The 16,058-nt window shown below is 41.7% G+C and overlaps 1 protein-coding gene and 1 long non-coding RNA gene across 4 annotated transcripts in view; one reads left to right on the top strand and one right to left on the bottom strand.

The window, feature by feature from the left end:
• Positions 1 to 118: 118 nt before the first annotated feature.
• On the bottom strand, positions 119 to 3,179 carry LOC140001884 (uncharacterized). The gene is made up of 3 exons (XR_011807568.1): positions 2,540 to 3,179; positions 1,569 to 1,640; positions 119 to 956 (listed from the first exon to the last, which is right to left on the bottom strand). It is a non-coding gene; the product is annotated as an uncharacterized lncRNA (long non-coding RNA).
• A 126-nt stretch (positions 3,180 to 3,305) lies between these two features.
• The window catches only part of LPIN2 (lipin 2), a 47,311-nt gene continuing 34,558 nt past the window's right edge, over positions 3,306 to 16,058 (top strand). Inside the window, exon 1 of one of the 3 annotated variants that reach the window (XM_027451995.3) lies at positions 3,306 to 3,439. Coding sequence is in view for 1 of the 3 variants with exons in the window: in XM_005009380.6 (XP_005009437.1) it covers positions 12,555 to 12,641 (87 nt within the window). In the remaining 2 variants the exon portion in view is untranslated. Of the gene's footprint in view, positions 3,440 to 3,645; positions 3,841 to 12,337; positions 12,642 to 16,058 lie in introns of those variants that run through there. The other 2 variants (XM_021268949.4, XM_005009380.6) reach the window with 2 other exon arrangements.

Genomic DNA, 16,058 nt, shown 5'->3' on the forward strand with positions numbered 1-16,058 from the left:
GTTGCCAGTTATTGAGGAAGATCTGTCAGTGGCCTGAGACTGATAAACCGTATTTTGATAACATGTAAAGCAGTAATATTTGAGGCAGCTAACTGCAAAATGAGATCATCCTTAAACTAATTAGTCTAGGGTGGACCTCCTCTCTGTATCTTTGGAAACAAATATAAAGGGAATGCATGAACAATATTTCATTTAAACTGCGCTTGCACTGACTGGACACCTGAAACAAATCTTTCCATGCAACAACGGATAGTGATAACACTAAAATCATATTTGGAAGACCTGAGCTTTATTTCCATGCATTTCCAAGTTTTCCAGTGTTGCTAAAAGGAGAGTAAGTTTTAAGAACTGAAGCAAAATGTTGGCCAGAGGAAAGGGCAACAAAAGCTGTAAAGTGAAAAACATTAGAGGAACTCTGTTCCACAAGGGCTTCTGGAGATGAAGGTGAGAGGGACAGTGAGGGGAAGAGACTGATTGCAAGGGGAGGAAGGAAAACACCAGATTCATCTGCAACTACATTCTGCTGACTTTTCTCCTTGTCTCACTTCCTATTTCATTTTGTGGGATGTCTTTCCTGTAATCTTTCTCCTTCCGCACATTTTCAAATGCAACATCTTTTCTCTTTCCCCAGCCTTCATCTCCTGCCACCCATCCTATCTGCTACAGTCAGTTCCATTTACTATTCACCACTCACACTAACAGTAGTAGAATACAAACTCCTACTTAATTAGGCTGTGATTTCGGCACAGATAAGGATTTCTATCATGTCCATATCAGAAGATGGTTTGTGAAACACCCGCCAATGATTGACAAAGAATGGAGAAATGTTGCTCACGTGAGACTTGAGCTGAGTGTGCTGACAGCCAAATAGCCCAAACCAGCAAACGAGTCCATCGAGTACAGTGGGACTGCTGGTGTGATTAAATATTCCGGTGGCTCAGGTGGCTGGTAGAGCCCTGATGGGGAAGAACAACAGCAACGTTTGTGGTGAAATGGCAAAATAAGCATAAATGAGGTGGCGTGTCTGTCGTGGCCTGGAGGCCTTGGTTTAACTACCGGTGAGTTATGGTTCAACAAGGATTGCAAATCACACACAGATACAGATATAGAGAGATCCTATCTACACCAGTACGTGTGGAGCCCCATGCAGCCAGAACGGAAACAAATCTCACTTAATACAGCTGCAGAAAACGAAAGCCATCATCTTTACAGCTTGATTTTAATTTTCTGTGTTTAAGCGCGAAAGAGTAGAGAACATAAAAGGAAAATAATGAAGGCTGTCTACTTCAGACCTTCTGGTTGTCTGGAGATGATGATTTTGGAATGGAAAAGATTACCTAAGGGGAAAACATTGTGTTTTCAAATGAATACCCCTTTAATCAGAAGCTCCTTCTCCAGGTCTGAAATAAAAAAGCATGACTTACCAATTTGCTACCCCTTTTCAAGTTAAGATTTTTCTGTCAGCTAAGAAGCTGGCCTGCTTTTGGATTAGGCTTAATTTTATAATAGGATCTGTCTTAAATTTGATATTTGAGGACATGCCATAAATTTAGCCCCCTACCTCTTACCTCCCTGCAAACTGTTCTGGCTGGTGTTGGAAAGGAGAACCCCCTCAGCTGAGAAATCACTGGCTGTTATGACTGGCAAAGATAAGATCATGGAAACACAAATGAAAATATTGTTAGAGCAACTTCTGGTGCAGTTACCCTCAGAAACTGAGGAACTAGCATGCAAAATAAGGAACACAGTAAAGATGGGAAATGCCCTATTATGGATGCTTTGCCTTTTTAGCTGAAGCACAGACTATGTGTTTGTGGCAGATGTTATGCTAAGATGGCTAGGTTATTATGACTCCATTATAAAATGGGAGGCATCTTTAGAAAACTGCTGCAGCTGAAACATGCTTGCACTGAAGGGTGGAAAATTGCTCCATTAATCTGTGTTGCATCCTCATACCCAGCGCCCTAGAAAGTGTTCCAAAGCTGGCTCTGAATTTACAACATAATCAAAACGGACAGGTGCGAAATCTGCCCTTTCGTTCTTTTTACCTATCTGTATATAATATATTGTCACTCTATCCATGTAATTCAGTGTTTGTGTCCTCTTCCAAGGACTGCTTGCTTTGAAAAAACACACTGCATGTACTGCAGGGATAGACAGTTTAGTTCCATGCTCGAAGGGATTTAAATACATTATTTGCAAATAAGCAAACTATAATTTTTTACACAGCTTGCACCAGGAGGTACAGATGAATAAAAGGATCGTCTTATCTGTTTGTAGGGCTGGTACAAAAGATTTTTGAGGAGGCTCTATCAGCTGCACTGAGTGGTTTGTTAATCAGCCTGTTTGCTTATGTGACAGCCAGACACAACGGGTGTGAGAGCGTGGAACGGCTCCAACACCAAGGTGGGAGCAAAGGAAACACCTAGCCAACAGACTGGCAGGTGAAAAAGTCACTGGTAAACAAATAAAAGTACACTAAAATAAAGAGGCAACAACGGATAGTGATAATACTAAAATCATATTTGGAAGACCTGACCTTTATTTCCAACCATGTTACTTCTCTCTTCTCTCGTTTATACTGCGGATTGTTCGGGGTGAGATTACCATGGTTTAGTACAGTTTGGGGTGAGATTATCCTGTTTAGTATCACTTGGGGTGAGATTATCCTGTTTTAGTGTACATATCAGTACCAAGTGGGCCTCGGGGCTATTATATATATATAATAATCATCATCAAGGCAAACTCCCTGAACAGCAGCGTAAATGACAAAACACATGGGCCAGGCAGCTGCGGACCTGAAATACCCACTTAACCTGCTGGACACGTTTGGGTTTGGCAATTTTTGGCAACTAAATAAGCCACCTGCAGCCCTCCCCGGGTACCACGCCGCCTCTCCACAGAGGGATGCAGCGGGAGATGCGCGAAGCCACCAACACCCCCCCACCCCATAACAAAAAGCCGTGTTTCTCGTGAAAACCCCCCGTCACGAGGGGCTAGCAGCGGGATATAGCAGTAAAAGACCCTGAGGAAGGGCTGTGAGGAACGGTGGCTGTAGGACACGCCGAGTTTGGGACCCTGCCCGTTACAACGCCCGGCCACACAACATGGCGGCCGCCCCACAACACTTGGGGCAACGGCCACCACGCAACCGCCGCCGGCCCCGCCCACCCCCGTGCGGTCACGTGGCCGGCGAGGCGGGGCGGGGCGGGGCCGCGCCGCTGAGGTGGCGCGCGCGCTCACGCCCGCCTTGCCCACAGCCACCGAGCGGGGCGGGCGGGGTGCACGCGCACGCGCGCGCGCGAGACCCAGCGTGCACGCGCTGCGCCAACCGCCTCAGCCGCCTCAACCGCCGCCTGGCGCAGCTCGCGGCCAGCCCGGCGCTGCTGCCATCCCCCCTCAACGTCCTTCCTCCTCCTCCTCCGCCGGCCCCGTTGAGGTAAGCGATGGGGAGGGGGTGGGGAGGGCGTTCTGCTCCCTCTTTGTAATGTGTTATTATTATTATTTTTTAAATTTAATTTTTTTCCCGTCCGTCGCTTCTGGTGGTGGAGGAGGGGCGTGTGGGTGAAGTTGTAAGGGCTGGGGGTGTAGGCTGCCGGCTCCGGGGTGCCCACTCCGAGTTTCAGCCCGGTGGCTGTGTGGTGTGGGGGCTGAGCGCCTTCCCCCCCGTGAAGCGGTGCCCGGCTGCCTGCCGGTGGCTGGGCGAGGCGCTGTGCCGCCCGGGCGGAGGGCGCTGCCACCCCGAAGAGCGGTGTGGTGGATGTAATCCTCTCCTGTATCAGCGCCTGGTCTTTCGGGGACGGTGTTCCAGAGTGAGAAAGGATTTGTTAGCCCGTAACGGTATGTGGTGTTATTTAGGGTCGTGTCGGGGGGGAGGAGGATGATGGACAGTCCTACAAATCACAGGATCAGTGAGGTTGGAGAAGACCTCCAAGATATCTGGTCCCTACCACCAATCTCTCTCTCTTTCCAATTTTGAATACTGAGCACCTAATGTTTGAAAAATGCTTTGGAAAGGGAGTTGTGGGGAGCTGGGGGTCAGCCTCTTCTCACAGGTAACTAGTGATAGTACCAGAGGGAATGGCCTCGAGGTGTGCCAGGGGAGGTTCAGGTTGGAAATGAGGAGACGTTTCTCCTCAGAAGGAGCAGTCAGGCACTGGGACGGGTTGCCCAGGGAGGTGGTGGAGTCCCCGTCCCTGGGGGTGTTCAAGGAGAGGTTGGGCATGGTGCTTAGGGACATGGTTTAGTGGGTGACATTGGTAGTAGGGGGTTGGTTGGACCAGATGATCTTGGAGGTCTTTTCCTACCTTAATGACTCTGTTTCTAAGAGGGAAAATGAGTGGGTTTATATGTGTTCTAAGGATGTTCAGGCATTCATTAGTTAAAATGAAAAAATCCTAAGTCCCTGTGTGACTTCACTTTGTGTCACTGGAAGTGTGGGCATGACAATCCTGCACATATGTATGTGTGTACATGACCGTGGCCTGTATGCATGCTAGGCAGCTAGCTCCAGCCACAGCTGTCAGTTTTCTCCTAGCCCCTGCTCTAGGCTTTTCGCATCCCAGAACATACAGGAATGTAAACAATTCTACTATCTCTTAAGGAAAACATCAAGGAAATCCTGTTTTATTGAAGTAAGCAAATGTTTGGTGAGATGTCCTTTAAAAGCATCGCTCTTATATGGTAGAATAACAGAACTGAGAAGCTGATGGTAAGTCTCTAAATAAAGTCAGGATGTTGGGGAGTTCAAAATGCTCCATTGTGTGGCAATACTCATACTACAGTAAGAAGAGGTAGTGCTGAAAGGTTGTAGTGAGCAATTACAGTATTAATCGTTAAGCTCATAGCTTAACTTTTCAGTTATCAAAATATTTGTGTTTTTTTGTTTGTTTTGCTTTGTTTTTTAATGGCCTGTAAAAGAAATGGTGTTTGAACTTGTCTTATTCCTGGAACTTAATGTTTTGGATTGTTAGAAAATGAAGTTACTTGTTTGTTATTCTGCACTAGGTAAACATACATCTGAAATGTTCTTGTATTGCAGTGCAGAGAACTTTGCCCTTTCTCCCTACCTGCAGCATTTCTTGCCACTTGTGTAAGGCCGTGATCAGTTATGGGGAAATGTAAGCTGTGCTTTTTACACTTCACACCTCCTTATGCGTCTGAAGCCCAGAGACTGCACACAAGAGCCATTCTTTGTGCTGCATGCTTTTTTAATGTCTCCGTCTCTAAGAAATTGCCGTCTAGCTCAGATAAAGCTGAAAAGATTTTGTTCCTAGTCACACTGGGAACTTTGATAAAAGCTAAAGATTAAATTAGTTGCATTTGGTATTGTGTTTTTTCTCCTCGAAGATGCTTACGTAGCTAAGACTCCAGAATTTTCTTCTTTCATTTTTTTGAAGTTAAGTGCAAGGTTGCAATGTGTAGGAGACCAGGGAGTCAGTTCTTCAGTGTCTTTGTGTGTGAGCATCGAGTATCTGAGCTGAATTAGAACACTGCTATTTCTGCTTTTAGCAAAATAGACTTGGCTTCTACATGGAATAACTTCTAATCACTGCTTATATCGTGAATTGCAAACACCTGAAAACTGTCTGAAAGAGATGAAAGGATAGCTTCTGGTGTGTGATCTGGTGCTGCAAGTTAAATATATCACAGCAAAAAAGCTTTCAGGTTTATACAAACCAGTGAGTGGTACGTTTGTGATCAAATTTCACTCTAAAATACATGCTTTACATGTGTTCCTGCAATACTGGGCAAATTGTAAGAATGGAACAAAGTAGCATGCTGTATCCCAATGACTTTTGGATCTTATGGTGCTGATGAGAAGTACTTACTTGAACTTCTGATCTCACTGCTCTCTGCAACTTCCTGGGGAGGGGACGTGCAGAGGAAGGTCTGTCTGCTCCTGGTAACCGATGTCAGGATGCACAGGAACGGCAAAGAGCTGTGCCCAGGGAGGTCCAGACTGGACATCGGGAAACATTTAGTTACCTTAGGGGGGTGGTCAGACTCTGGAACAGGCTTCCTAGTGAGGTGGTTGGTGCCATATGCCAGTCAGTGTTCAAGAGGCACTTGGACAATGCTTTCAGCAACATGCTTTTTAACTTTTGGTTGGCCATGGGAGGTCAGGCAGTTGGACTGGCTGATCGCCCCCATCCCTGGAGCTGTTCAAGGCTGGGTTGGATGAAACTGATCTAGTGGGTGGCATCCCTGCCCATGGCAGGGGGCTGGAACCAGGTGATCTTTTAAGGCCCTTTCCAACCCAAGCTGCCCTATGATCTCTGAAGGTCCCTTCCAACTGAACTACTTTATCTAACAAGTTGCTAAATGTATATTTTAAAGCTCTACAGTAACGCAGAAGTGTCATTTCTGTAAATACCTGTGTAGGCAAGCAGAGTTAAAAGAATTATAAATGAAATTATCTACTTCAAGCATAGAAAAATGCTGCTGCAAAGAATGTTTTGCTTTCAAATGAGCTTTTACTCTGCCTAGCTGCCCCCTCTCCTTTGTCACAAGCATTCAGGTGTATTGGAACTTCAGGGCTTGTGTTTTTTTTGGTGTTGCCAGGCTGCTTTGAGACGCAGCTCTGGTGCCAAGTCAGGCCTGAATGTAAAGACATTGGAGGACAGAGCTTACCCATACTTTTGGGGGTTAACATTTCTTCTTTCTTTAATAAGAATTTAATGTTTTCTTGTGTTTATGTTTCAAGGGAATTTCAAAGTAAAGGATGCTAGTTTGCCCTTGCTAAGTATTTTGTTGTTATCAGTGTCTTTCAGCTTTGCAATAATGTCACTTGACAACACGCAACCACAAGTTGTCCCAAGTTGTTCAGTGCTTTTCCCAAAACCAAGGGAGATCTCATCACTGTAGTCTTAGTAGAGTGAACAGATAAGAATTTTAACTGAACAATTAGGCCATTTCTTTATCCAAAATGCTGAAGTTCAATACCAGAAATCCACATACTCTAAATAATAATAGAAAAGTCTCCAGTTTACCATGTAGCGTTTCTGTGTTGGTCACTGTGGCTGAAGTGAACACGTGCTAAACCAGTCGTAGGCCATGTCTTTAGACGTACTAGTCTTTTTCAACTGCGTAACTGTCTCCTCAGGAAATACAGGTTTTTTGGCTTGATGGTTATGACAGGCCTTTTAAAGGATACAGGACTCTTTTTTGGCTTGATGGTTATGACAGGCCTTTTAAAGGATACAGGACTCTTTGCAAAGCTCTTGTAAGGAAGAGCTTTGAATAATGAACTGTAGTTGAGATCCCATTACAGAGGGAAGAAATTCTCTCTCACTTGCTTAACTGTAGAATTTAGTGTGTTCTGTGAACTAGAATAGTGATACTTTTTTTAAATAAATTCTTAGCCTTAAAGACTTTTATTCCTCAAATGCAGTGTGTATGTTAACAGAAACAAGAAATCTGTAGGGCTGCTTTGCAGGTTTGTCATGTCTTGTATGTATGGTACAGGCTTGCTGTTATATGCTAAGGGTGAGAAGTATCCTTCAGACCGATGTGTGATCTCTGCTCATTAAAACTTAATAATGCTGGTAGATTGCGTTGGGTGAATGAGTAAGCATAAGCTGCTTTGCTCAGCTATATCAAGTTTTCCCCTTTCCAACATCTTATTCTGTGCATACCTTTGGGTAGGAATGCAGCGTTTTTACCTATTTTTCTAATAAAATAGCAGTCTTACATACAAATTGAATGTATAGATGTCTTTCTATTTTGATATGAGTGCATCAACTCAAGCAAGGCTATGGAGAGTTTAGCAAATAAAAGAGGTTTCTTGTTTGCTTATGTATACTATATTTTGAACTTGGGTATTTCAGGGATTCGTTTCTCAGAATAAGTATATTTCTGTTTGTTCCGGACAACCTAAAGATACGTGCTAGTCTCAGATCTTATACTCATGTATCCATCCTAAATGTAGCTAAGTAATTTACTGTTAATAGATAGGATGCTTTGCTTGCTTAAATACACATGCTTTGATTTTGAGGTGGGGAAAGTTGGAGGAAAGTGTAAATACACCTGAGGTAGATCAGTGTATGGAGAGACTTCTTGGGCAGTGGAAAAAGTAGACAGGTAATGGGTTGCTTGTAGTGCTTTCTAGAAAGGAAATTCAGGAAAAGCTTCATCTGGCTGCTTCTCTCGTGTCATGCAAAATGAGATTCAGACATTTTGGTTACTGTGGCAGGTAACTAGAGATAAGTGCGACCAAGGGTGATGTGGCAGTGGAACAGTCTGTGCTGCTGGAAATAGATTGTCTGCCAAGTGGGGCAGACGCTTGGGTGCGATATGCCCGTGCAGATTTTGAAAGGGTGCAGTCTGCACTAGCCAGTTATTTCTTTTCAGTACCTTGACAGAAGCTCATGTCTTCATGTACGTTGCTTTTTTGGTGAATGTAACAAGTTTTCAGTTGAACTGATCAATTCATCAATATTTATTTATTTATTTTATTTATTTTAACAATATTTTTTTATTTATTTTAAACTTGCTTTATAAGCTCTTGAAGTATTCTTTCTTCTTCCTCTGAAATTCCTCTGTAAACAGAAAAAAATAATTAAGAAAATTGAAGATAGGGCTCAAGTTAATGAAGGAAAGATGCCATAGTACTGGAATCAGATGATTCATAGTAAGTCATTCAGATATAAGTGGTGACACATTACAAAAGGGACATGCCTATGCAAAGTGGATTTTCTTGATAACTTTTTTCCTGAAATCAAAAAAATACTTAGGCTGCACTGGCGAATCATCTCCTTTGAATGCCTAACTGCCAGGAGATCTGGTAGAAACTGTTTGCTATCGTTCATTCCAGATGGAAAACTAGACATTTAATTTTATTTATTTTTAATCACTGGTTTAGGGGACAGTGCATTGCTTGTTGCTTTTGTATCACTGGTGTTTCTCTACAATCTGTTAACTGCTTGGATTCTTGTACCATCCTATTATTACTTGTGATAAGTGCTTTATTTTCATTACTTTAATACTTACATTTTGGCAAGCTGGAAATTTTTAGGTAAATCAGGTAACACTGCCTTTTATTTTTTGTGGCATTTTTGAGCAGAACTTGAATTTTACTCACAACAAAATTCGCCTAAGTGGAAAATATCATTCTCACTAGATGCTAGGCATGTTTAGCCTTTATATGGAAAACTGTAGCAGGTATTTAAATTTTGTATAAGAATTGAAGCTAGGTAATATCTTTCCCCGCTAGGTAATGTCTTTCCCCTAGAGGAAAATCTCCAGCTGTTTTCTTTGGGAAAAATTCTCTTTCAGAAGGGACTACAGGCAGATGGTCTTCATTCAGTATGTCTTCTGTAATTCATGCGCAAATATATTTTCACTTGGCATATTTATTAGTCTATATATTAGGTTTAAAAATCCATAATGAGAATGGATAGATTTCTGCAGTTAAAAGTAACAATGATGCTGCATTGAATGTATTTTACCTCAAGCAGGAATGAGCAGAGTTTAATATCCAGGTTTGGTAAGCAACTGCTTCAGTGCAGGGCTGCAGGCGAGATCTCAGGTGCTGGAAAGCATTCTCAGTCGCAGTCTGATTTTCGTAATACCTATTGGAGAATTGGGAAGTCTTCCACTTTGTTTGCACCCTATAGCCAAAGCATTGCCAGTACATGAAAATGAAGTGGGCTGGAATTTAGGATTCAGAGTTGGGCCTTAGGGAGAAAGGACCTTTTCCAACGTCAGGATGAGGTGTGAGGCTAAGAACTGTGGTGCTTAAGACTTGGCTAATGGTAAGTAAAAGGGCTTGTGAGCAGGATGGAGACATGTGGGACATGGACAAAGACAGGTCCCGTACTTGCTGTATGTATAATGATTTCTTAGAGAAGAATACACTTGTCCCAATTGCTTGTCTCAGCAAATTTCCCTAGATCTGTGAGTGACTTGTGATTGTGTTCTCACAGAAGCTCCTGCCAGCAGGATTTCTGCTTGCTTCCTTCTCTCTAGACCTTAGAACAACATGTACTGAGGAGTGCTGGAGAAGAGTCCTGGAGCTGTGTTCTGGCCTTGCTGCTTCTACAGTTGCTGTGCAGTGCAATCAAATCACTGAGATGTAACTTCCACTGGCAATCAGACTTGTTTGTTTGTTTTGGAATCATTACCTGGGATATGTCAATATAGCATATGGAAGAAGCGTTTTGAATATACCTCTTTGAGGTAAATAACGTAGGGGCACTCTGCACAGTCAAGTCTTAACTTTCCAAAAAAAATAAAAAAAAAAATCTGTGGTTTTAATTCCTAAACTCCTGGACTTAGTTTTCCACTGCATAGGTGAAAAAAAAAAAGGCCTGCATCTCTGGGATGCTTTAAAACTAAATTAATAGAGCCAAATGTATTATGACGCATACTACAAAAAAAGTACCATTTAAAAATGGATTTGTATTTCCATCAGGAAGCATGCATGAGCAATGGGGTAAGATGTGGAGATCCACAAAGAGAAGGGAAGAAAAAGAATACAGTATGCTGACTGATCTTTGTCAGCAATATTTGCTTGCATGAGTCTAATTAAAAAACTTGTATGTGCTTTCTGAGGCTAAACCGCAACAAAATCTACCCCATAGCAAAGAGCTGGTTTAAGGCTGCGTGGCAAATACTGCTTCTAATGCTTTCCAAATTTTGTCTATTTGCTTTTCAAAAACTGAAGCTAATTTTCTTGTATGAATTGTAAGTAAATAGCATTGTAGTTAAAAACAAACTTACTCAGAGGGAATTACATTGAATTTAACTTATTAATATTGTGAAATACAAGACAGGGAGGCTTCTTAAACACGCAGAGCTTATTACCTAAACCTTACCTTACTACCTGCATTCAAAAAAATAAAGCAGTGACTGCAGTGTGATCTGCATTCTGGAAAAGCTGTTTTCTAAAACACTTATAAAAGCTTTGAAGAAAACTAATGCTAATCTGAAATACTGAGCAGTTCTAAAATAAAACAGATATAACAAAAAAGCTTTGGTTTTTGTGTGTCCAAAGTCAAAAGTGTTTTAAGAGAAGCGCTGTCTTAGAAAACTGGCTTTTGTTCTGCTCACAAACTTATTTCTTAACGTATTTAAATGGAACACGCGTGATAAAGGAGTGATGAACAAGCAGATGAAAATTGAGTGTATCCTAGTAATTCCTAATGTCCTTTGAAAACCCTCTTCAGATCTGCTAACAAAACCAGTAATCTTTCTTGTGAAGTTCCATTAAATGTGAGTTTATTCGGTATGTAGAAAAGGACCCAGAGATGGGAACAGCTTACTGCAACCTTACTGCAGTTGTAGTGATCCCATCACTCAATGCACGAGTATGTCATCAAGCCTGATTTAATTTTGGCCTTGGGTGTAGTTCTTGAATTCTTCTAGAAACGTAGAAGTGATTTGGTTGCATCCAGTGTAGTTAACGCATCAGAGTTTAACACATCAATTTAAAAAACATAGAGGAGGAGAGAGTGCAGATGGTAGTAGAATTGGAGATGGTCTTTGGGTTTGTAATCCAAGTAGTCCTACACAGTATTCTGTAGCAGGCACAGGGTAACAACGTGGGGGTTGAGGGGTGGCAGAAGAACGTTAATGGTCCCCAGGAATGTGTCTCCCATCCCCAGATCACAGGGATAGATTTGTTTCCTTGTCCTTCTCCACTTCCTCACCTAGCCAGGGTATGATTTAGAGAAGAAATGACACTTCAAAATTCCTCAGAACAAAAAAAATCTTTTTCTTAGTCATGGAGCATACAGCAAGCTTTGTACGTGTTGTCCACGCATCCAGTTCACACTGCTTTAACAATTCTGTTTCAACAAAGTAGGAATACTTCCACAGGAGGAAATAACGTTTATTCCGACGTACCTTTTTTTTTTTTTTGTATGGTTTAGTATAAGCTTGATACCACGTCAGTTGTCTATTTACTATTACAATGCTATTTCAAAAAGGGGGAAAAACGTTCCACAAATATCAGCTGTCATCATAGTTGTCCTATAACCTTGAATAGGCAACCCGGTGAAGCCATCAGCAAAGGGAACAGGCCCTTGGAGGGGTAACTGGTGTTCTTGAACACGGTGTGCAGCAGCCTGGGCTCACACTTGGAATGCTGCCACAGGCGAGTAAAGTCATAACAGTGGGCAAAAAGTCTCCAAGTGAGCCAATGTAGACTTTGCTTAAGAATCATTAACCAAATCCCTGTTTCTTTGCATGGGAGCTTCAGCTACAGCCATGTGACCAAACGTAACGCAAGATCATTACCTATCAGAGTAAACATATGGCAAAGTCTGTCTGTGTTAGTGCTTATCTCAAAGAGTGCAAGGGGGCTGTGACATTTCAAGCAAAGCCTATTGGTGAGGGAGTTTCTATGTGAGGTTTCTTAAAGAAGTGCTTCCTTTTTAATCTTGGTCTTGCGTGGGAAAGTACACCGAGCGTTTTCCTCTAAGAGACCAAAAGTTTTGCATAGCTCTTCTACCCCTCTGTGGAAGGAGAAGAAATGCTGATCCAATGTTCTGCTATGGCTGTGATCTTTGCATTTACTTGTACTGTGGAAAGTTAGTTTGTTGTTTTCTGAGATGAATTTCTCAGAAGAGTATGATTTTGAAGATAACTTCAATAGAAATGTTGCTGCTGCCCATGGAAGGGTTCCTTCTGGAATCTTGGTGAGTTTGACATGTATTGCTAATTACAGGCTCCTATAGCGTAATTAGCTACTAAATCACCTGCTTACATCTTTCTCTCTGGAAGAAGACTTAAGGTGGTCAACAGATTTGCTTGGTTTCCCCATTTTTGTTCCGTAAGTGCTCTGTGCGGTACTGGGAACAATCCTAAACCACAATTAAAATCTTACTTAGGAGGGAAGTTGGGTTTGTTCTGGTTGTTTGCTAGTTTTTTGCCAAGTAGACCGTGTGCTACAGTGGTTGTTTTGTATGGTCTCAAAAAGCTTTTCCTCTGGTTAGGTAAAGCACCTGCCTCATAAATATATATGCATGCAAACATAGGCAAGGTGAGATAAACTGGGGGAAGTCAATGCTATGCTTGATTTTATTTTGCTTTTCTACATAATCTCTTGAAATACATGCAACTTCTTTACTGTTTATATCATTGCAATCTTTTAATCCTCCAGCTGCAGCTCAAAATAAATGGGATAGAGGAATATATACTCTCTTTTAGGCGAAGATCTACATTTAACTAACTTTTTTTATTTTATATAATAGTTAAAAGTCATACCCTCTAAAGCTGCGTCTCTCTAGAGTAGTCTGATAACTTGCATGCTTTTTCTGCTGTTGAACCAGGCAGTTGTAGTGTTCAGTCCGGGTGTGCCTGCATGAGAGGTGGCGCCTTTAAGAACACCAGAACAAACAAACAAGCAAAAAAAATGGTTTGTCTTTGGACTGTATCGTGTGTTTGTATATGGGTATTCTTGAAGGACATAAGTTATTCAGGAAGACTTGTTGGTTTTGTAGCAGCCAAAATAACGTCTATGCTAATGGTACATGGATATAACTCTCCCACTCAGGTTATACAAACATAAGCATTTCCTGGATCTTGAGGTCTTAAAACTTGGATATCTATTGAGTAGAGAATGTTAAATTCTTAATCTGAGGTGTAGTACAGTTTAATCATTTTTGAGAGACATTTTATTTCTCATTCCTGTAGCGTGAGGTGTTCAACCAACATATGCAGGGTTAGTTTAGCTGATTGGAGTATTTTATAGATGAGGGTAAGCGAATTTTATTTTTAGTTCTTGAACTTCCGAGGCAGATATTTTCCTTTGCTTTTATGTGTCTTCCCTTCCTCTCTTACCCTCCCTGCCAGACACAGTTTCAGTTTCTGCCTATTTCTGTGTGAAGGCTTCTTGCTGTGAAAACAATCTTTTTATTTTTTAGGACAGCATCTTTCAGACCCTTTCCTCCATTCCGTTTACAGTTCATTTCGCTTAGTAATGTTAATATATTCAGCTGGATGAGTTCATGCAAGCAAGGTAGCAAGCTTAAACACTCAAAAATCAATCTCTCTGGAGCCCCAGAGTCACAAAAAAAATGATTTTCTGCTGTGAGATCTTAGATATTGGTAGGCTTTTAAATCTTCTATCCTAGAAAAATGTGTAGTAGTGAGCCCTAACAACTTCATCTTTGTGCAGAGTTCAGGAATTTGGCTGCCTCAGGTAATATGTATGCTCTGGATAGCAAAACAAATTTGAAAGCTAAACAGGATTGTGAAGTGTTACTGCTTTGCCCTTTCTGAACTTGTCTTGTCCATCAAACGTCTCGAATTGCAGAACTGGAAATTGTTTTTAGGTTGTTGTGGCAGGTTATGAAGGCATATTGCTCTTGGAGTCATGCTGCTTTCAGGGCAATGACACTTGAAAAATGTTTACGAAGCTTGACATAACTAAGAATGTTATCTAGGAAGTTCTTTATCTTGCTTCCTATTCTGTGATCTGAGGTACTTCTATACATTTGCAAGAATTATCACAGGAACATTTTGCATTGTTGCTATCTGTAGTCAGATTCAGTGCTGCTCACCGCAGATTTTCTAGCCAGGAAAAAATCTCTTGGCATTTGAGATAAATGAAACACCTCATGTTTCTCAGGTATGTGGTCACACTGTTTCTAATCAATCTGTTGTTTGCTTTAGTTTGAACCTTCTTAAATAACATGTTTATCTTGCAGAGTGAACTGTTATGTTAGAAGCTGAACTTGTAAATTATGACCATCTTTTCTTCTTGCCTTTTTTCCCTTTAAAAATATGTAACAATAAAGGTAGATTAGTCTTTTAAGTTCTGATACAGATGTGTGTTTTTTTTTCCCTTCATGGCTTTGCTTTTTGCAGCTGATGTCCTTCAATAAAAGTGCTCTTTGGTGAAGAAGTTGTTACTGTAAGGGTAGCAAGTGGCTTATCCCTGGAAGGTGCTTTGTAATCCTTATTTTACATGCACAAAAAGTGTCTCTCTAAGTATCTCTTGGGAGACTTCCATCCCAAAGCTACCAAAGTGCCGCTGCTTCTGAGGTATGCAGCACATATCTGGACTCTTTTTCTGGGTGGTCTTTAGGTCCCTTCCAGTCTGACCCTTTCTGTGGTTAAGACTTGGACCATAAAAAGCTTCTTTGTAAATATTTTTGATACTCATTAGGTTTGAAAGCTCATAATTTTTTCCATACGTGAGGGGTTATTCTGTTGGTGCAATCTGAAAAGTCATGCTGTGAGCTACAGAGCTCTCAGTGAGATGTGTAGAAGAGGTAACCTTCCCTTCAGGAAAGTAAGCGTGTGCATGAGGTGCATGCTTTTAGTCTTAAGGAGTTTGGGGGTGCTTTTCTGTGGTTAGGCGAGATCAGTTACATGTCTGTGAGGACAACTAGAATGCCTGCCACCTCAACTCAATTCTTAACAGCGGGAAATTCTGAGCTTTTAAATAGCCAGTACGTAAATAATAAAGAATTCCTCATTTAGGCCTACTTCTCAGGTCCTGTTTGTTGAAATGAAATACATGGGATGGATACTCTGTAAAGGATGGCTCTTCCTGATTGTGTCATCTAACAAATTCAGTCATCCTGGCATCATGAAATCACTTTTCTTGTGTAAGCCAGTACCAGAGTCCCTGTGGAAGTGGCCAACATCTGGATGTGAATGACAACATTTGTCCAAGAATTTCCCCTGTAGCTTAAGTAAGGATTGACTGTCAGCATAGGGCAGGATTAATAGCTTAAAGAATAAAAAATACAAATATTGCAGCCTTTCTTTCTTGGGTTGCAGCTCCATGGGACGCAGCAAATATCTCCCCTGCCAGAGAAAGATGTTCAGTTCCCTGCTGCAGCCTTTTCTTGTAGCACTCTGGTGTCTGCCTGGTGTTTGTCACGTTCTTGTGTGCTGATCAAACTTCCTGACTGAAGCACCCAGACAAAAACTGGGTGTGCGTCTTGCAAGCTGCAGGCAGCTCACTGAGAGGGGCTGCTGAGGAAGTGTAGAAGTGTGGCCTCCCAGTCTTGCAAGTGAGCTGCTATTTGGTTAGCAAGCAATTTTACAGTTGCACGTGAAACTAATTGGAGGTGAAACTGATTTTTATTAATTGCTAATTT

Source organism: Anas platyrhynchos, chromosome 2, assembly GCF_047663525.1.
Source record: "Anas platyrhynchos isolate ZD024472 breed Pekin duck chromosome 2, IASCAAS_PekinDuck_T2T, whole genome shotgun sequence".
NCBI classification, from domain to species: domain Eukaryota; kingdom Metazoa; phylum Chordata; class Aves; order Anseriformes; family Anatidae; genus Anas; species Anas platyrhynchos.